General features: G+C 44.9%; 1 protein-coding gene across 1 annotated transcript; it reads left to right on the top strand.

Moving 5' to 3' along the window:
* Positions 1 to 4464: 4464 nt before the first annotated feature.
* On the top strand, positions 4465 to 21589 carry LOC128301008 (uncharacterized). The gene is made up of 7 exons (XM_053037294.1): positions 4465 to 5065; positions 13596 to 13791; positions 17865 to 18009; positions 18083 to 18196; positions 18280 to 18731; positions 18808 to 18980; positions 19305 to 21589. Exons 1-7 carry the CDS (start codon positions 4931 to 4933, stop codon positions 21114 to 21116), a joined length of 3027 nt encoding a protein of 1008 aa, XP_052893254.1. The 5' UTR covers positions 4465 to 4930; the 3' UTR covers positions 21117 to 21589.
* Positions 21590 to 21647: the final 58 nt, after the last annotated feature.

Below are 21647 nucleotides of genomic sequence, written 5' to 3'. Positions count from 1 at the left end.
TTATTGCTTTTAAGTTTAATGTTTTTGATGCGTATAATCATTTCTACAAATCGTTCAAAATAATAATACTTTAAATCACCTCAAACCCCCGCTAAAAGATGCTCTACTAGCACATTTTTTTTTTTTGGTACGGACTGTATAAGACTCAGGATAAAAAAGTATCGCATTGTTAATGAAAGAAGAAAGTTACCAGAAATGAAAAATTTTAGGAGCAAATTTGATTAATAGAAAAAAATATATTTTGATGCAATTAATTTCATACTTTTTGTACATGATTGTTATTTGTTAACATTTAAATTATTATTCTAACACACACTTCAAGTACTCACCCAGCAGTTATGCTGTCGGGAAGCAAATATGAATTAATTTAATTTAAGTAAAAAGCATTAAATAAAATCGAACTCAATTGAATCATTCTTTCACCTGCCCAGGGAAAACCCCTGAACGAACCTTCTCTTCTGTTCGGCTTCCTGGATAAAACACCGTTTTTTTTCTCTCTCGAATCCTAAGTGCCCACACGCCTGCTGGAAGGCTCGATTGCAACCCAAATCGCCGCATCATTACATAAATCGGTTCCTACGGGGGCACACCGTTTAGCTGGCCACTATCCATTATAGGGGAAGCCTAAATGTGCTACTCGCTACGAAAAAACAACCTACCAAACGGATTCCCTTTGAATCGTATCCATTCAGGTTGGAGGCGATACTTGAACTAGATCTCGTCACTCAAACTGTTTTGCTGGATACTTTTTTCTTATGTTTTTACCTTACCGGTTCCGTTCGTTTCCCAACCTCTCCATCGTGCGCAGTACAGACCGGCCGATCAGATGGCGATGATCGTAGCAGATTACTTCCGGACGTAATTATTTGCTAACCGAGCGACGGCTAACACCGCTTGGCCGTACACAATCCGATCGGTCCCGATTTGTCGGGCAACGTGAACCGTTTGCGCAGAGGGAGAAGAAGAAAAAACAACCTAAACCCGATCGTGATCATGTCTTGAAGCCCATCAGGCGATCGCGAACCGACAGTGCGGTGATGCTGCAAACGATGATGTGTAATTCTCGACTTCCTTGCCAAGCCTTGCGATGAAAAATGTGAAGTTAAATACGTTTGCTTTTTTTCATTTTCTACGTTTTCTTCAGTTCCATAACAAGCGGTAGACCGTTTTGAGACCACCTGTCTGTACGGAATTGTCCAGCGTACGTCCAGCCGGCCAACCGATCCGATACCGATATTCCTAGGCCGGTGACACTCCACTCTGTGGCCTTTTCGGAGTGCCCAATACGGCATACGAACGGATCAGTTATCGCGCGTGGCATTCGCAATCTGCCACACACACCTTACTGGCTAAGTTGTCCACCTGATTGACTTCCCTTTTCGTGCACGGAACTCACACCGGTCTCTTCTCCATACGTTGCGCCGCGAGTGTGTGGAGTCGCATCCTCCAAACGAAGCATATACACAAATCGTGCAACCCGCAAGGTCAAACACAAATCGAGTGTATCAGTCCACCAGCGAACAGGCACCCCAAACGCACCACCCGCGGGTGGGGGATGACAGATTTTCTCAGCAATAGAACACACCGGTCCCTAGCGATCACAAGGCAAATGGACCATTTATGGTACTTTGACCATCTGTAGCAGGCCATGCACACGAGGGGTGCAGGGTCGGCGCCAGATATAGAACACTGTTCCGCATTGGAAAGCGACGGGGTGTAATGGCCACCCTGAGCAAGGCCCTGGATGGATGCTGTGTGCACGAAATTAATTTAAATTTCAAAGCACACCCTCGAAGCCGAACCGAGCCGATCTCGCAATGTTAAAATTGGTTCCTGTTGGCACTAGAATTTATAGCTTGTATGATACATTCTTTACCACACGTAATGGGTAACAGCCGAACTATTTCACACCTCACCCGGCAGGACCGTGGAGTCCTCCTAATTGCTTCACCAAACACCAAACAACCAAATATATTCTAATAGTGGTCCTTTCCCAAGCAACTCAACCCCTTGGCTAGGGCCAATCAAACATGCGACTTCTAGGTGTCGCACACGGCACAGCGGGGGAAAAAAACACGTTCATTACGTTCACTGAACTGCCCTTTTCTGGACGGTGATCGGTGATCGCAAACTCGATCGACGTCTGACGCCATCACGGAGTATCTCCAACCATCACCCAGACCCGACCAGACATTCATAATTAATTCATAACCTAGTGCGGCTGTGAACCTCCGGACCGGCATCTGCAGGCCATACAACAGCTTCGGCGAGAACATTGTACCGACAAGTTCCTTTCCCGTACCAACGGACAAGTGCACAAGTGAGTGCAAATTGTACAAACGATGGCTTTGTACTGTGAACGAAAGATGGCAGCAACACAACTCACGATTTCACTAATGATGAGAGGATGTTGCCACAAGTCGGTAAATACGAGTACACTCCTCTAAACCATCGGCAAGCTCCAGCTATCTTTGGAGGTCATCTGAAGGTCACCAAACAGCTCGTTCCCAACCCTGCACCGCATGATTTGGCATTATTGCACAAGTGCTTGATTGAGTCGAGAATTTGCTGCCTCTGCTCTTATGTCAAGCAGCCGAACAGAACCCCCGAAAATGTTTAGCAACATGTGATCTTCTACAATAAAACTAATAATACATTTGGTGTTTAAAAACAACAAACATCGTTGTCCGTCTTGTTGTTGGAAGATCCAAAGTGTTTCCAATAAACGCATTATCATCCTACACACGATCCCACCGGCCAGAGCTTTGTTGGCTTGGCCCAACAAGCATCCTTCAGCACCGGGGCTAAAAGGTCACACTGAGTCAGCCGAAAAGTTCGTGCCTTGTTCGTGTGTTGACATTGCCCTGGCGGCCTTCAAGTGGTACGCCGTGTACAAATGAACTAATCAAACAGTACGCAAACACTGTTTGCCAATACCGTGTGCTGATGAAAATAACACACCCGCTGCAATGCCTCATTTTATCATCCACGATCGGGTTCTATCGCGTGGCGGTCGGTTTCATAACAGCCGAAAAATAAATAAAAATGCACGAGGTCTCGTGCGAAAACTAGCACCCACCACCAAGGCACCGTTTTGCTGTACGGTTTGAAACGTTATGAAGGCACAGTTTTGATCACAAGACTACGCACTGCAGGCGGTGTGTGTAAACAGCAGTTTAATAATCGCCTTACATGGATGGCATTTGCTCATTTGCAACAATGTAAAACCTGGACGAATGACACTTGATGTCAGCGCAGTTTTTAACGTTTCGAATGATCAGCCTTAAAAAAAAGACAGCACAGCAATCAGCAACGCGTTCGGGTCGCAAAATCGCCCGTGAGCCGCTAAGAAATGGAAACAGAAAAGCTTCTGCGAACGAAAGCACCGTGCAGAAATAAGTGGCTGCGAAAAGGAAAAATTAATATTCATGACTCTCTTGTTTATTTTCGGTTTTCTTTTTTTTTTGTACGATCATTCCGACCAACCTGTGCGAACTGTGCGAACGTTCAGCAGGCAGAAATGAGAAGCCACCGACACACATAGCGCGATCGATTTTATACACCGATACACCGGCGTGAGACGGCGTGCGCGACGGAGACTGCGATGATGCTGCGGCAGAATGGTGGGTCTGGCAAATATTTAATATTTACCCAAAACCGAACGGGCACGTTAAGCTCGACAACAGGTTACCGCTAGCATACGGAACACAGCAGCATGCCGTATGCAAAAAAGCAAAACCTGAAATGGGCATCCCAAAAATTCACCCTATCGGCTTGGAGCGCGGGGTTCGTCGCTTTTGTTTGGCCGGCATTGCGGTCTTTCGTTTCTTTCCCTTCTTAACGTCTATCAGCGTTTGTTTGTTCGGAATGTTCGTTACAAATTACGTCACCGACAACGATGCTAAAGGATCGATAGATTGATTCTGCCTCGTGTGCCATCGGTGAGGGCATTGCTGCTGCTTGCCTTTGGTCGTGAAGGTCTTTTTTGTCGCTCCTTCACACTGTTATCCATCTTTTGGTAGGATGGTGCTAGAAATATGCTGTAGGTTCCCGCACAAATTTGCCACCGTGCAACTCTCAGTTTTTGGCGACGCGTGAGCGTGATCGGTTGTACCAACAGGTAATGATTTTCGAGTGAAGAATTGCTTCGCGATCGTGCATCATCGTGCGAGGTTCTTCTAGAAAGTGGACAGGTGGTTCACCGATCAAATTGTGCGATAAGAATTTTGCCGCGATTTAATGAGCAAACGTTGTGCCACCAACGATGTAGGTCAATCGGGTACCGCGATATGGGGCCATTGGCCTCCTTCCAGTCGGTCTCTACAAAACAAAGAAACGTCCTACAACTATCCCATCGCATTTCACGCGCAAAAGGTATTCATTTTGTTTAACGTTTTGATTGCCTCTCTGTCCCATTTCAGAACCAATCCCGGTCGTCCCGGTCCCGGCTGCAATTGACTCGATCGCGATCGCGTCCAGGAACTCGATCCTTACCGTAGCCGATCCATCTGCCCCAGCCCTGCCCTTAAGGTCCGTGTGCTGATATTGCGTACGATCCAGTGATCCAGTAGGGGGGGCCAGGTGGGTTGAGTGTGGGTCTGTGTGCTCTAATGATACGCTATCAAGCATCGGAACGCGACCACCGCCGAGGGATCACCGTGCTGATAGCAGCAAAAACGGAGAAGCATTAATCATCCGGAACTCGAGCTCCCAACCCAGTGTCTCTAGGCCGGAGGGAGTAAAAGCGACGAACCTTTGCTGAGGAGCTTTTTTTGTGCTGAACACGGACACGGATAGGGGAGGATACGAACTTCCCACCGGCTGGCTTTCCGCTCTCCCTTCCTGCGCGTATCGTCTAACCCGGAACAAATTTAGAACGGGCGCAACGGAGCAACCAGATATATGCCGATCGACGCCGATCGCCTCCAGGATGAGCACGAACTCGCCCGGAACGCCGAAGAAGTGTCGGCTGATACTGCAACAATGTCTTGCGATACAGCTGACCAAACCGGGCAACCCGCCCGAAGACTTCTGGATGTACGACAGCGGCTACACGATCTTCCAGGTAAGCGTCCCTAAGCGGGTTGGGTGAGAAGATGGTTGGTAAATTATGTTGCAGGGCTTTTATTGCTGCCCGCGCAAATGATTTGTGTGATTATTGGATACGCGGTGCGATTGGTGCGATTGGATACGATCGTATGAGTGGAATGTGCACAGTGCTCGATCGATCGCCGAATGCAGTGATCGTGTTTACGTTAAATCATTATTTTTAGTTACGATCGCGCGCGTGTTGTGATCGGAGAAAGAAGTTGCGAGCATATTCGATCTAAAAAGGAAATGAAATTCAAAAGTGACACTTTAAACATACCGAGTTGCACACAATCTGAGATAAACAGAAACAATTGAGTTTCTACTCATTCGTTAAAATTTACAGTGTTCATTTTAGGGACGAATGGAACACAATCCACTGTACATTTCAGTTTCAATGCATATTTTTTCGATCAATTTTTAATGCTATTACGAAAGTTATTGTTGAACGTGATATTTTAGTGTCAGTAATGTGATGCAATTTGAGAACAAAATTTCAAATATTCTTTAGACACTTTCAAAACCATAAAAAGCGATACCAAAGGTTTTATAGCTCTCTTTGTACACTTCCACATCTTGACTTTTTAAAATCAGGATTGTGGAGCGACGCGAAAAAACATATTTTAAACATTGATTACGAAAGCGGAGACACGGTAGTGTATTTAATAACGGAAGATGACCTAGTAGGTCATTAAGCTAAGATGAAGTAGGATAGATAGTAGGATAACAATAGAATCGAAACAATTTTTTTAATACTTGGAGCAGACCTTAAAAATGATCTTTTACATTCTTACATCCTTATTACACTCTTCAAAAATGAGGAATTACATGGTAGTCTCTTGTCGGGACATGGTCTTAGCTTCCAAAAATAAACATATTCATTTTATGATGCAGTCTCTTTTCTCTTAGACTTCCTCATTCTTAAAAGCGAGTGATAAGTTGCTAGGTTAAGGGGATTTCATATATTTTAGACGAGATTGTCGAAAACAAAGCCCTAGTAGTCTAGTAACTCTGGCTGACTCTCTATAGTCTAGCCACGATCTAAACTGATCCCAATTTTACAACTACAAAAATTTGTTTGCATGAATGGTCTATGCTCTAATCTTCCTATTTATTCTGTCTACTTCATTGAAAGCAATCGATGCTATAAACCCCCATCCAAATAAGCAAAGCTGGCTTAACTTTCCTGATCAGATCAGGGGTCTTCAAACTACGATTCTCATGAGTATCTAGTGAAGCCGTTTTTGCGAATTTTAGTTTCTTATGAAACCGTACAACTAAAAAACACATTGCCGTATTTTCTAACCGATAAAAAATTCATTATTGTTATGGTTAATAAGATTCAAACACATAAATTACTGAATTTATATCTCAAGCGCAATATCGTGTTAATGGTCCACAAGTTACCCTGCAAGTGGCCGTAAGCTACGATGCGAGTTGAAAGGTTTGAACACCCTAGATGTAGATTGACATGTTGATATGGGATTGAATTCATTGCATTTAATGGAGATGTGTGTTTACTGTGTTAATATCATTTCTAATTTTACAACAATAATTGGCAAAAGATTGTTAGGAAGCCAATAATGATGACTTGGTTTTGACCGATACATTATGCATCATCATCAGGCTTCCTCTTCAATCTAGATCTCTATTCCAAAGATTCATGAATCCTCAGAGATTGATGATTCCTCAAAGATCTTCATACTTATTTACGTATCAGGCCCTGTAATCGACGCAACAATGAATCTCAAAGGGTTCAAAACTCTTTTAAGAGTCGATTCCTAATTTGAATGACTGCTCACTAATTATTCACATGAATAACTTTTCACAAAAGATTCATTAAGCACAATACTACAGATCCCTGCTCGACTGGGATGTACACTGTGCTTTTTGTTGTATTACTCTTGGAGCGCTAATGTATTTACGTACAATTTCTCTTTATGCGACAACTAATTATCTCTGCAATCGCACACATTCATCCTTTCCAGCTAACCTACCGTCAATTCTCACTTTCTCCTTTTTGAAGCTAAAACCACACATAGATCCTACCTGCCGCATTGCAAACGAACAAGTTTCCCGAAGGCCAACCGATATTAGCGCATTGCCAAGCAAGCTTATCAAGAATGCAAATCGCTCAGCGCGTTGCAACACCGCAACCAACATATCCTGCACCATCGTAGGGAAAGTGATCGTCGACCGTCGTCGTTCACCGTACCTAAAGTGACAGAATAAATTATGCAATCCGGTCCATATCCACCGGCCAACACCATGCTGTGCCCCTATTTTCATCAGGTTCTTCAGCACATAAACAAACATAAAAACAGACACATCCGGATGGAACGGAGCGCGAGGCAAGATGCTAGCGAACCCCTTTTTCCATATCCGATCATTAGCTAACAGTGCAAAAACATCAAGATAAGGGCGGCATTGTTATCAATGACAACAACGAAAAAAAAAAACGCTCCCGAAGCCCTATCGGCACGCAATAATCACTCGTTGTCGCTTTGGCCGTTTTTCCGGTGATGGTGAGCTGACGACAGATGGAAACGGAAACTCGAATCCGCGATCCTTTGCAACAAGGTCCGCTTGGCTCACAGAGCGAAAGAAAGAGACACAGAACCATTGCCATCGCTCCACCGGCTGATCTTTATTTACACTCCTTTACATGCAATTTACTGCACACGCGCTGATTGCACCAGGCCGATCGGGATGCATTTCAATCCGTCGGTGGGTTTACTATTGCCGCCGGTTTGGTTTTTCCGTTGTGTGCTTTTTCTTTTCACACCACACCGCGGCAACGATGTGTTTGCCTTTTTTTTGTCACTAATTGCAGTTCGTTGCTTGATGTGCTCGTTTTTAAGTAGGAAATCTTTCACGGTCCCTAATGGTGTGGTATATTTTCTCACCACTTTGGCATGTCTTTCTGTCACGATGGAAAATAATGCGAAGTTTTTCATTCAACTAGTGCTGTGAATTAGATTAATATTTAATTTAACAATCCTTCCACAGTGTACAGTTCTCGTTGCGCATGAATTTTCCTGTGTGACCCTCGCACACTGATCTTCCGTTTTCTTCGGCTTCGACCAGCACAACAACAAAAAACAAATAAAATGTAAACATCCGCCAACAGTGGGTTCGGTTTCCGATTTGTATCAAGTTATGCACAACTCTTCCGTGCCGAAGGTACAGACGAACAATTACCGCAAGCATAACACATTAATCGTTAAAGGGAAAATGCCCAACCTCTTCATCGCGGCCGTAACCGGTCTTTAGGTCATTATTTGTTCGCACATGCACAGACATACACGCTGGCGCATTAAACCCTGAAATTATCTCACTTTCCACCAGTCGGCATTGACGGACGGGAAATAAATCGCTGTTTGTTTGCCGAGCTGACCATTTCCCAACGATCTTCTGATCTGCCGATTGAAAGGCTTAAAGCGCATCTAATATCTGATCCCACTATGGGGGTTTTTTTCTCTCTAAAAGAAACAAAGCAGGCCGTAAGAGCATGTAATTTCCTATCATTTTTGTTGCACAAAAGAATTGTGCTGCTTCGCATTAAACATGTTACTAAGAACAGTTCTACTAAAGATGGTGTTTCATCGCCCTGTTCCGGCAATACGGTAGCTTCATGTATTATTTTCCCTTCTCATTTCACCCCATTTCCATCCACCTGGCCCGTTCCGCAATGTCATGGCCAGTTTGCACGGCCATCACCTTTCCCGCTTTCCACGGTGGGCGTAGAAATTAAACCAATTGCTAAATAACAGTTCATTATTGATCTCACTTTAAGCCTCGGGTCCCGGGCTGTGCGCCTTTTTATCTGCTTTTATTTGCACTAATTTGATTAATTGCTTCACGCTTACGGTTCGGAACAGGCGAACGGTTGATGGGCCGCGACTTAGCTGTCATTTCGAAGCCATTCGGTACGGTTGTTTTAAAATCAACACGATTCGATCGTGGCATGGTGATGCAACCAAGCCGTTAAATGTTTATCACAAAATGAAGTAATGCTGTAGGAAATCAACGTAAAGGTACAACAGAAGATTATCCATTTATGGAAGAAATGGAACTAATTGTAATTTCTTTTCTCTTTTGTGAGAATAACAGAAATTTTGGAATATTTAGCATTTGGTGCCATGACCAGGATCTTTCTACTGAAGTGAATTTAAATTTCTTTTTCGGACTTACTATTACTGTTTGTTGATGTCTTCACTCTACATTCAGTGTTTAGACATGACTGATCAGCTATAAATTGAGAAACGGTCTAGGGATCACTTTATTAATTTTGAACTTTGTTTGTTCGATGTGTGTTCGCACCGATTCGCATCAAAATATTACCTTTTGGGTATTTAAGACGAAAACGCTATTTATTTATTTATTTATTTATTTATCTATTTATTTCTTTATTTCTTTCTTTCTTTATTTATTTATAAATTTATTTCTTTGGTTATTTATTTATTTATTTATTTATTTATTTATTTATTTACTTTTTTAATTATTTATTTATTTATTTATTTCTTTATTTATTATTTTATTTATTTATTTATTTATTTATTATTTATGTTTGCATTGAATTCCCATATTAGTATTTTCAACTTTTGCAATAAAGCATATCCTTTCCAGAAAAAAAAAACATAAATTAATAATGCTTATTGCTCAATCACCATAAAACCGTGACCGTGGTTCATATTTCTTCCATATTTCTCTCCCTCAATTGTAAAAACAATAAGTTTCTTTAAGCTAACAATATTTCGGCGTGCCCAAAACGATACAATCACATAAAACTCATATGACATCACCTGAGGGCTATTGGAACAAAGTGTCTCAACAAGTTCTTCGCCAAACAAGCAAACAGCAGCGAAATGCATTTGTTTGCCCCTTTTGCTAATTCTCTAACATTTTGGGTTTTCTCGTTGCTTTCCTCGATATGTGGGGTATGTACTGGGATGCCCTCGAGACACCATAAAGAACGTCCGCTGTGGTGGAATAAACGACTGAGAAATAACTGTTACTTAGCTATGCTTGTGTTGCTGTTCGGTTTTACTGCCGCAATGGGCTCAGCTGTGAACGACCTGTAGAACAAACAAACCAAACACAACATGTCTTGTATGGGAATCGAAATGTACCCATAACATTAACAACCTTCCAAGATAGTCAGATAAAATAGGGCGAAAACCGGAGTAGGGACGAACAGTTCGTCAGAAGTTTTTGCCAGCCCAACAACCGCTCTCGAGTGGTTAGCAAACAAAATAGTACTAAGTCAATAAACACACAAGCAACCCCCCTGGTCAACGCTTTTGGGAGAACCGTTCATGTACAACGCTGTTCAACCGGAAATTGAACCAACTATAAACTGCGAAAACCCAAAAACCACTCAATTCGCTAAATACCGTCGTCCGGAAAATGGCGAGTTGCAAAATTTATTGATTTTCAGTGTACACGTTCCCAGCCACACGGGATACTGTCCCTGTCTCCCTGTCGAGCAGGGACGATTACTTCGTTCAGGGGTACGCACACACACACATACAAGAACTGAGCGGAAAATTCGGGCAGCCGTTCGGGATACGGAATTGGCAAAGAACGTGGCCCAAGCACAACTTATCGCGGTGAAACTTCTGCTATTCATCTGCTTTCTTCAGCATAATCCGATTTCAACCCTCTTGTGCACCTTCAAAACAGTTCCGAAAGGAAGATTGCTGCTTCATTGTGTTCGTTCCTGCCGTACCTTACAGATGTGTCTGATTCCTGCCGCTTCTTCCGATGGTCATTCCATGTCGAATTGCAACGACAAAAACCGTATCGAAGGCATTTTCCCTTACAAACACTGTCAAACGGTGCCAGATCGCAGGGAAAAGACAAGAGAAAACCAACCCCTCGATTGGTGTTTGCGTTTAACGAATGTCCTGATTTGTTCGAAACAGAACGCATTACGACGTTCTGTAAGCGGTGAAACCGGGTTCCGGGTGTAAATGGTACATTCGCTTTAATAAGAGTCGAATTAAATCACACGCGCACAGCAGCAACATCGTGAGCGAAGGGAAGGAAATTGTACTGTAGATGTTGACGATGATAACGGCCAATGATGATGGTGATGATAAAGGAAAAGGAAGGACTTCATGTGAAAGAAGTGATTGATTACGTTTAATGTTAGTGTTGACAGGTTGGACTGTTTTCGTTGTAGCACTATCGCATTTTGGTGCATCAATTCTTCAAACAATGGCTGAGAAATGTTGTTCTCAAAACGTGATCTTCATACATCCTTGTTAATTTATTACTAATATCCACTGTGTGTAAGATTATCAAGCTTACAGGATTAACAACTTCACGTGGCTACCCCGTTTTGCATAAACTCTTACCCTTTTGCACCCATTTTATTCGTTAACTGGTTCAATTAACGGATAACCTTACTTCCCTTATGTTCATAACACCAACTGTTACAAGTCATAAATTAACTTGATTAAACTTGAGGGTACGCTCTGCTCTAGATTCGACCTCCGGGGATCTGGGCAGTTTGCAATTTTCGTAAAACATTTCAGTACGGTTTTGATTACCATCACGAGAGCTCGACAAAAAAAAACTTGACAATCCTAGCTTGGTTTCATGCTTTCTGTTAGCATCGACCGGAAATTAGGGAGTGACGGGAACTGGTGTGATGATTAATTCCATTCGCAGACATCCGCATCCTGCCAACTTCTGTTCGGGCACAGACCGCAGACAATAACTGTGGCTGCAGAACTGTGGTGCGGAATAAATCCTTCCGCGTGGTCGATTCGTGTGTGTGAACTGTTTCCCGTTCAGTAGAAGGGCATATGTTGATATTTGCCACACGAGCATGTAGTGAGTGACGTTACAGGTTTCATCCAAAAGGCAATCGCTGCCTTACAACTACGTTAAGTGAAATCATTGCTCTTAAAAGCGTATATCTTAATTGAGAAATTACTATTTTTTCATTCATGATGAACGGCCAGGCCGTTTTGCTTAATTACTATCGATCTTAAATCTAAAGTGTAACTTATTTATTTATTTATTTTATTTATTTGCGGAAAATAATTTGTCCGCCCATAAGGCTTAACAAAAGTAATCTTATAGTTTAATCTTAAAGCTAATAACGCGTCAGAGAAGGAGGAGGAAACAAACTTACATTAGTTTAGAGAAATTTCCTTCTCTGAACAGTGGAAGGGCCCCTTATGCTGGGTATACAGAAGTTATTGTTAAATTTCTAAACAAATACACAATTATTCTTCTACTTCTTTACCACAACAACCTCAATAGGGCTAGGCCTTTAATATCTGACTTTTTTACTTTATTTACTTCTTGGTGGATAGTAAGTCCTGCGTCCTGGGGATTGGTTCGGATGGGATTTTGGACCAGTCCTGTCGTGTGAAGAAAGGCAACATAAACCAACCATAAACAACACCACCTTCGACAAATCTGTAATAATACTCTAAATTAGAAGAAACATAGACTCAGAACCTTAGAAAAAGGGTAATTATCTAGATTAAAACACAGAAAGTTTAGGGTTTTCAAGATCTCAGCTGAATATCTTATGAAAAAACTCAAACCTGTTCTTCGAGAAATTGTGAGAAGGTGAAAAAATACGTTTTCAATATTAAACATATGCGGTTTTGTCGAAGACTTCACTCTTTGGAACATAACTTCGTTAGTTATCTGTACATTGATCTGACTCTGTTACCTAAATCCCTTAAACTTTTATACCATACTGACTGCCTGTCTCCTCTCAAAACAGCTGGTATGATTTTGTACGATCTTCACTCTAACTCTAAAACCTCAAAAGCATTTCACTTCATACAAATTGATTGTTTTGACTGTCATACATTGCTGACTGTTTAGATGGTGGGTGAAATGAACTCAACCACTTGTTTTTTTTGCTCCCGCGTTACACACATCGCCCGGTCTCTGACCACCAGACCAGACTGCCGCCGCTACGATTATGAATTCAAATCACACCCCATTCTAACGTTACATCATCTTCATTTCCTGGGCCCGGCCGGGTGTTTCCCTAGCTTCCCGATAGCACCCGTGTGTGCCTCCTCAAGACAACCGCAGCCGGTGATATTTGTGGAATGATTGAAGCATGAGCAAAGCCAGCGGGTATCGGGACGGCGGCACACTGTTGAATTAGAGTCGTTTTTGTTTCTCGTGATACTGTTTCCTGCCATGGGTTTGAGGTGGGACCGCAGGAGATCGCCCTTTAAGGTCCACCCGTAGTGGTAATGGTTTAATGTCTTCATGTCAGCATGCTATCGTAGCGCATTATTATGATATTTGTTTTGTGAGCTATGGAAGAAAACCCTTGCCCAACATGGGTTGAAAGTATTGCACGAATTGAAGAATTCCCGAGGTTCGTCGCTTATATAAAACAGTCACTATTATTTCTTTCGTTATTATAAACTCTTTTTCCTAGTGATATACTTAACATTTTTAAATCAATAAATCCCTCATGCTTCTAAATTCTTTCCCATTTTTTTATTCTTTTGCAGAATTTTCTATCAGCTAACCTTCAATGCTGGTGGAACGCACCGTTGGCGGCGGCCACGAAGGTACTCAAATATCTTGGACACATTTCGCCCGGCATGCTGCTGATAACGGCCGAACCATGCGCGCTGGAAATCATCCGCAGTGCCTACGCCCGCAGCGTCCTCAAACCACCGGCCACCTATCTGATCAACTCCGTCGGTAAGTGCAGATTGTGCTGACCGAAAGCGAAAAAAAAAACAAAAGGGACAAAACAAAGCTCGATCCCCCACTCCCAGAACATGTGCCTGGGATGAACGATTTTGAACGGACAAATTTATTGCTTCAACGTTTTGATAAGAATCCAAACCACAACGTGTCCCGGCCGTGTCCATTCGACACGTCCAATATGGGCATGGAATTTTCGGCAAACACACGTACCTCCACGAATGGCCCACTGCGGAAAAATCGCCTCGCTTAACTCAATAGCGTTGGATGCTCCAGCATGATGATTATGGACTGCTTTGGAACAGCCGTGTGTTCCGTGTGCGTGAAGGTAGACGTTTACGATCTCCCTGCAACACAATCGACATTTATGCGTTTATAATCCTATCCCCAGCAGTTGGCATATCTGTATCCGTAAAAGACAAACATATTAGCATACATTACACGCTTCTCCCTCGTCCAAAACCACCGGAACGGAAGATGTACCAAAATGGGGTGTTCTCATTCCCCGCTCAAGGATAGTGGGCGATTTCTACATCGCAAACATTACCCGATAATAGATATGAACAAACACGCCACAAACACGTTAGTTTTGTTCACTTTGTGAAGAATTTATGCCACATTTTCAATGACCTTTTGGGGGATAGAAAAGCCTCACCTCTTGCCCAACGCGGCGTGACATCATCATGCGAGAAGAAAGAACCGCCTGTTAACAGCATTCGGATATGATGCGAGGAGTTTATTAACGATAAATATTTATCACCTACCCCGGGTGGATTAGGTAAATTGAGTCGACAACTAATGGGTCAATATTTGTGTGCTCGCCGACACGGAAGCCTTCGGACAGCTTCCGATCAATAAACCGATCGGTTATACGATACGATGATGGAGGCTGTAGCATACATTCTTACTGCGACCCGCAACCGATCTTCGTTACTTAATTGGGAATGCATTCATTCACTTTCCCGCCCTTCAAAGGTTAACCTCCAAAAACTGAACATCCCAAGGCTATGTGATATTTGTTAAACTGCTGTCAATCAAAGCGGCTGGCAGAGAGAGGTTCGGGCGGCTGATAAAAACTTTCCATTTCATAGCCGTGACACAGAGGGTTCAATAGCTGGGACAGCTGGCCCGATAACGGTATGCTCGCACACGACAGGAACTTACACCTGATGTCTAATAGACGACATTCCCACTGGATATAAACTGCTAAACTACGCACCGACCTCAAGCGGTGTCTGTCACGCAGCATCCAGCAACTAACATCCTAACCCCTCCCTCTAGGCACCTTCCCAAAACACCAAAGGGCTACTACACCCCCCTGGGGGCAGGAGGGTGAATGAGAGGGAGAAATTTCCCTTTCGCTCACGAACTGACAGGAACGATTGACGCCTTTCGCTACTGTCACTCTCGCTTAATTTCAGCTCCCTTGTACCACGTGCGCTCACGATCACGGGTGAAATTAAGTTGTCGCCAGACTGACCCAACCCCGGGACCCCTGCAGGGGCAACGTGTATCGTGTATCGCTAACGAAACGGGCAAAAAGGGAGTGTAAAATTAAAACAAATAAAACACCACCGCGCATGCAAACTGACCGCCCGATGAAACTGTTGTTCCCTTCCGGGGGTCAAGTGGTATTACTTTCGGGATTCTGCTATCTTATCTAACCGACATCGAACACCGGCCCTGTTCGCGGTCTTCACTTCCCGCGAGTGGTGTGCTGGTTGATCGTAGGGCCGTTTTTACTCCCGTTTGAAAATAGCTTCCAAACGACGCTTAACGAGGCAGTCTCAATCTAGCACGGGCAGCTGATGCTATGAAGATAATCCGATTAGCTGCTGGCTTGCTACCTGGTACATCGCCGAGATTACACCATGGTCAATCGGGAAGGCGTGTAACCGGAAACTGATGTCCAGTAAGACGTTGACTCGTGGGGTTTCTTGAGAGTTGAGTTAGTAATTGGTTCCTTTTGTTAAAAAAAAACTAGACAATGCTTGGATTCCCGATGGCCATAACCAACTTCCTCTTCTTAAAGACCTCCTTTGACCTCCAGAAGCATTTAATCATCAGGCTTTGTCGTAACGATCATTCTAACTCGCGATCGTACTTGACACTAAGCAACGATCTAGTCAGCTTTGGCTATTCTCCAGGGAAACAAATAAAGCTAACCAGAAATGTGACAAAACACTATCGATCTTCCCTGTCCGCTTGTAGTGGAACGGTCGCCGTGCGCCGTAGTCACGATCGCATCCAGCCAAAGCATCGCTACCACGATCACCCGCTGCAAGCGACACTTATGTGACTAATCCGGACAGACGGCACGCAGTGCACAGCCCTGCCTTCCTTTCTTTGCATTTTTGGGGGAAAGTTACCGTACGGAGCAAAACGCCGAAAATTTTCCCCCCTAATGTACAATTCCTTCCGCGCAAGCTAAACTAAGCGCAGTAAATCAACAAATTTGTTTATGACCGTCACCGCGACTACCGAAAACACACCGCCGCTGATGGCTGATGAAGTTGTTACCAGATGATGGATGCGTACCGTACCGCACCGATGATGGATGGGAATGGTTGGTGAGCCAGCCGTGCGGACACGGAAAGCCGGCCGAATGAAAGTGAGAAGGACCAGGCCGGGCCAGGCCAGGCCAGGCGTCAATTTTTCGTTGCAGTAATTCGAAAGCTACGACGCGTAGTGCGTTGATGACCGCAGAAGAAAAACGGTCTCCAAACATGGCGCGTGTTAATTTCACAGGCTAGTGGCGGGTTCATTTCATGGTTGCAATAATTGGTGCTGTGGTACGTAGCAAAACAAATGTGACGTTAATTATTCGTGCAAGGTTTTGCTGACCACTTTACGTATATCTCCATGCTCGCAGTTAACGAACGAACGTCCTTGCGGTGTCTACTACTACTATCAGTGTAGATCAGATGTTTGGATGGTTTGTTTTGGATTAACTTTAACTCTCTTTTCAGGGTCAGATGTCTATCCTAATTCTGATAGCATTCCTGGGGATAATCGTGAATCCTGATGGGAAAACTCTGGAACTGAAGATTTTCTAATTCAATTTTTATCAAGAGATCTGGAAGAAGCCATTCGAGATTCTAAATCTGGAAGTTGATTAATGTTTCTTTTTAACGATCACCTATTGAACCTGATTAAGTGATCAGATGTTTGGTCTCATTGAACATTTGTCATCGGAATTCTCTGATCCACTTCGTCTTAAAGCTCTGTACCATAACATAGTCCACGACCTCCTTCAACGATCCCAGCACATCACACTTGCTTTAGCTCAAACGATCCTTTTCTTGTGTGTTGTTGACTTGACATCTCTCTGTCTGCACTGTCTGATCCCGACTTTCGTCTTCTGCTATCTTGTTTTCCATTTTCTATTTCCTCTCTACTTTAATTACTTACTTAAGTGGCGCTATAACCGCTTTACGGTCTTGGCCTTCTGCAGGAGTCCTTTACACCGCTCACGGGCAAAAGGCATCGTCAACCAATTAATAAACTCCATCATAATCTGCATCTCAATTTGAGCCTTCCAAGCGACTTACGGGCTGGGTCGTCCAGTGTCATTCTCATGAAGTGACCAGCCCACCGAAGCCTGGCGAGTCTAATCCGCTGTACGACAGTGAGTTCGTCGTATAGCGTATGGTGACTTCTCATTTGTCCTCCGACACATTCGTGGCCAAAAATCCTTCTGAGTATCTTCCTCTAGAACGCGGTTAACAGGGTTTGGACGATGTCCATGGCTCAGTGGTGTCTTTGAATTTTAGAACTATACAAGTTCGATGGTCGCGACAGGTGTTTAGAGTAGAGAATTTTCCTCAGACTGTAGATGGACCATTTGAAAGCGTATTTCAACAAAAATGTTGTCATACTGCTGACTTGAAAAATACGATCCCCTTCATGAATTTCCCGTAGTTTCTATGATAGACAACATATTGATTTAGTGTCGATCAAACAATTTATTATTCAATAATAAGTGTAGTCCCGACGGGAGTTCTTTTCGTTAAGATTTGCACTATCCACCGCTTATGAATCTTAATTGTTTCTCTTTTGGCGACCAGGTGACATCGATGATTGTATTGTGACGCCTATCGTTCAGACACAGTTTACTCCACTCACGGAAGCGCTCTGCGACGTGATCATGGAACTCACATCCCAAGGACAGTCCGCCACCATCGAGAACATACGCAACCGATTGCGTTCTAGGTAAGTCGCGAGTCACCTTTCAGGCCCACTCATTGTTCAAGGAAAATGTTTATTCCCAATTCCAAACAAACAGGTTCACCCATATGCAGCAACCATCGGTAGAAGTCATCTACGATACGCTTGTGCAGCTAATGCAAGAAATCAAAATCTACCAAACATCCAAAGGATACTTTATCGTCACGCCAGAGTAAGTACATTGAGCGGGATCTCTTTCTTCAGCGCACTAAGATCATCATTCCCTTACGTTGTCCTTATTCCTTCGTCCAACAGGAAACGACGGAACAAAACGAACGCTTCGCTCGAGTACGGATTCTCTGGTGTCGAGCTGGACAGTGCAGCACCGACGAAAGAGTCCAAAACGTTGCTGATGAGCAGCCACGAAGCACTCAGCAGTCTGTACGGTGAGATTTCGACCGTGCGGGACGGCGACCAGACGCACCAATGCATCCAGACCAACCTGGCCGACGTGATCTGTGGTGGGAATCCGAACGACAAGATACTCTATCCGCGTTCGGCCAGCAAGCAACGCAGCGCCTCGTTCCCGAGCAATGGCAAAACCCTCGAACGACGCCATAGTTTACGCTTCTTTGGTTCGTCCAAGCGACTCCAGCGGTCTGCCTCTACGAGAAGCCTCTCCAAGAACTATGCGCAAACGATCACCAAGGATGGTACGATGGCACCGTTGGCAACACCCGAGCTGCCAGCAGCCACACTGGATCCGAGTAAGTGTATTCAGAAACATTTTCCCTCTAATGGCGGAACATTTATTGGAGAACTCTCTATTTTACACCCTGCCAGAAAAACAAGCCTCTTCTCAATCACTACTATCGCGCATCTTCCGACGAAGCACACGCTCAAAGAGCAAATCGAAGCAGATTGAAACGTACTCGGCCCAGTTTCCGCCACCGGAATGGTTCAATTCGAAGACCACCCATCTACACAGTGTAGGCACGCAGACGACGGACTATTTGGTAAGATCACACAAACTTGAAGAACTAAAGATTCAAACAGTGGAGAATAAAGAGCTGGATGAATACGATTCAGATTCATGAATCTGAAAGAATAAATCTGAATCTCTCATGAGTTTTCTAAGATTCATGAATTCTCCAGGATTCCAATATGGGCCCAGCTAATATTCCGCTTAAGGCGTCCAAGGAGAATGCTCTGAGGATTCATGAATCTTGTGAGAATCGTATCCTGATTTAACTCAGTAGAAATTCCTATGAATAACTCTTGTCGAACAATTCATTAAACACAACACTATTCTAATACACCCTCTCTTGTCTTTCCCACAGGACTTTCCCATCAAGTCGCGCCTGTTAAACTCCACCTTCTACGATAGTTCGGACGTAAGTCAACGGTCCCTATCGCTCCCGAGACGACGGCACCACCGACGCAACCTTTCCAGTGAGTCAACGTTCTTCATCTCGTCCCGCGACTGTTCGCCGGTGCGCCGCGGCAAGAGCCCCGGGTCGTACTACTGTGGCAGTTTGCCCCGCTCGATACACTCCACACCGGCCAGCTCCGGGTACTATAAGGTGTCGCGCAGCAAACAGCTCTCCTCCGCCGACAAGCTGCACAGCGGCGACAGTCAGGGAAAGATGGAACACAAAACTAGTCGCAGCCTTGGCATTGCCAGCGGTCCATCCAGCATCGACAGTGGCAAGATGACGTACGTCACGTCCGGACCGTCGAGCTTCGACAGCGAGAAGCTGTCCTCCACGCGTACCAGCACCCATTCCAGCCTGGAATCGCACGTATCTTCCTCCACCATTACAACAGCCATTCAGCAGCAGCAGCAACAGCAACAGCAGCAGTCGGGCAATTCTAGTTTGTTCAGCATCAGCAACGACACGAAACCACCTCCCGTCTCAGGCAGCCCGCAGTCGGGTAGTCCTAGCCGAGGAGCACCAAATGGTACCGCGAAGCCGTCGCCATCTGCACCGGGAACTGTTACAACGGTCATGACGGCGGTGGCATCGACGACCAAAGCCAACAACAGTTACAAGTGCTTCGAGACCACGTTCGGCTATACGAGCACCAATACCGGCGGTGGCATAAAGGGCAACACACCGACAGCGCTTGCCGGCAGAACGTCTAAAAGTCCGGCACTCGGTGGCATCAGTCTCACCAAACCGATCGATCACCTGACAGCGCTCAGTGAATCTTTGCTGCAGTTCCGCCTAAGCGGTGACTCAACGTCGAACTCGGGAGGTTCATCCGGATCGTCGCCACCCGGCTCGACGACCCACACGATACCGGTGCAGCAGAACGGAACGCCAGAACTTAACAAGTACAACAAAAACAGCACCATGAACAATAGCAAACCGTTCCAACCGATGACGACCGCACCCGTCCAACCGCCGGCCAATTTCTTCTACAAAAATGTCCTCAAAAACATACAGCACGACAGCAAGAACATCTGCGGCGATCTCGCAGTGGAGAAGACATCGCCCACCAGGACCTACGATGAGGGGACCGGTCGGATCGGGCTGCAGAGCAATCTGCGCCGTTCAAACTCCGAGATCAAGAAGCTTAACGCGAACCCGGCACGCGAAGGGAAGCTAGCGGAAGCTGACGATCCGAAGGGTTGCGGCCAGACAGTCCCACCCGCTCAACCGCTCAGCGGATTGATCGTGATGAAAAAGAGCCTATCGGTGTCGAGCGAACCGAACCTGCTGGCGAACGGTGATAGCAAGGCGGCACAGATCACGATACTGGTGCAGGAGAACGGTACGAACGGTACCGAGCGGGACAGCGGTGGTGATGCCGACGGTCGCAAACGCTACTCGCACTACGATGAGCTGGATCGGCGGTTTAGCTACCAGAATGGGGCCCGCGATGAACCGCTCGTGCTGGAGGAGATGTACGAGTTCCCGAGTCTGTCCGATCTGAGCTTCAACTTTACGTCGCTGGCAGCGCAGAAGATCCTGCAGGGCGATGCCAGCCTGAACAGCATCGATACGCTCGTCGAGCTGAACATTAATCAGGAGAAGCAGCAGACACTGATGCGGCTCAAGAACGATGCGCGTCTGTTGGCCCAAACGGTTACCCCACCCGCCGAACCGGATGCGACCAAGGTGATGACGGACTTTGGGATGGTTTGAGCACACATCGGTACACACACTCACACCCTCCGACCGCACACAACATACACTCTCCCCTTCACAAACACACATATAAAAAGTGCCAATATCTTAGGAGCTTATTAGTAGCAACATTAGTTGGGCGGTTAAGTGTAATAGGAGCAGATTGTACGACGAAATGGCGTATCAATCAGCCGAGCTTTACCCGCGCTGGGAGACTATACCGGTGTTGGGCTGGGGTTTGGCTAATCGTCGCCCAACATTGCGGCACCTTACCCTCCCAGCAGTGGACGCAAACACCCGAGCATATGTAATCGTGTAACAATCGTTTTTTTAAGAACACACTAAGGAAGGCGCGAGAAGAGTTTTATCTAACCTGTTGTACAGAAAGCAATTAAAAAAAAAGACGTTACAAACAATAACAGCATTACTCATACGAACGACTCGAGCCTGACAACCAATGTATAAGCGGATAATAAAGAACGAAACCTATTATAGCAATAAACAGCCACAAAGCGGGCATTCCTTTGCATGAAACTTAGTATCACATTT

This window comes from Anopheles moucheti, chromosome 3 (genome assembly GCF_943734755.1).
Source record: "Anopheles moucheti chromosome 3, idAnoMoucSN_F20_07, whole genome shotgun sequence".
In the NCBI taxonomy this organism is placed as follows: Eukaryota; Metazoa; Arthropoda; class Insecta; order Diptera; family Culicidae; genus Anopheles; species Anopheles moucheti.
The sequence above is the reverse complement of the archived record's forward strand: the minus strand, read 5'-3'. Positions and strand labels throughout refer to the sequence as shown.

What these genes read in the sequence shown, in the direction of transcription:
- LOC128301008 (XM_053037294.1), top strand. Translation starts at nt 4,931, where the DNA reads ATGAGCACGAACTCGCCCGGAACGCCGAAGAAGTGTCGGCTGATACTG. An exon ending in GCGGCTACACGATCTTCCAG is followed by an intron (nt 5,066 to 13,595) that starts GTAAGCGTCCCT and finishes ATTCTTTTGCAG; the next exon opens with AATTTTCTATCAGCTAACCT. An exon ending in AGCAGCCACACTGGATCCGA is followed by an intron (nt 18,732 to 18,807) that starts GTAAGTGTATTC and finishes ACACCCTGCCAG; the next exon opens with AAAAACAAGCCTCTTCTCAA.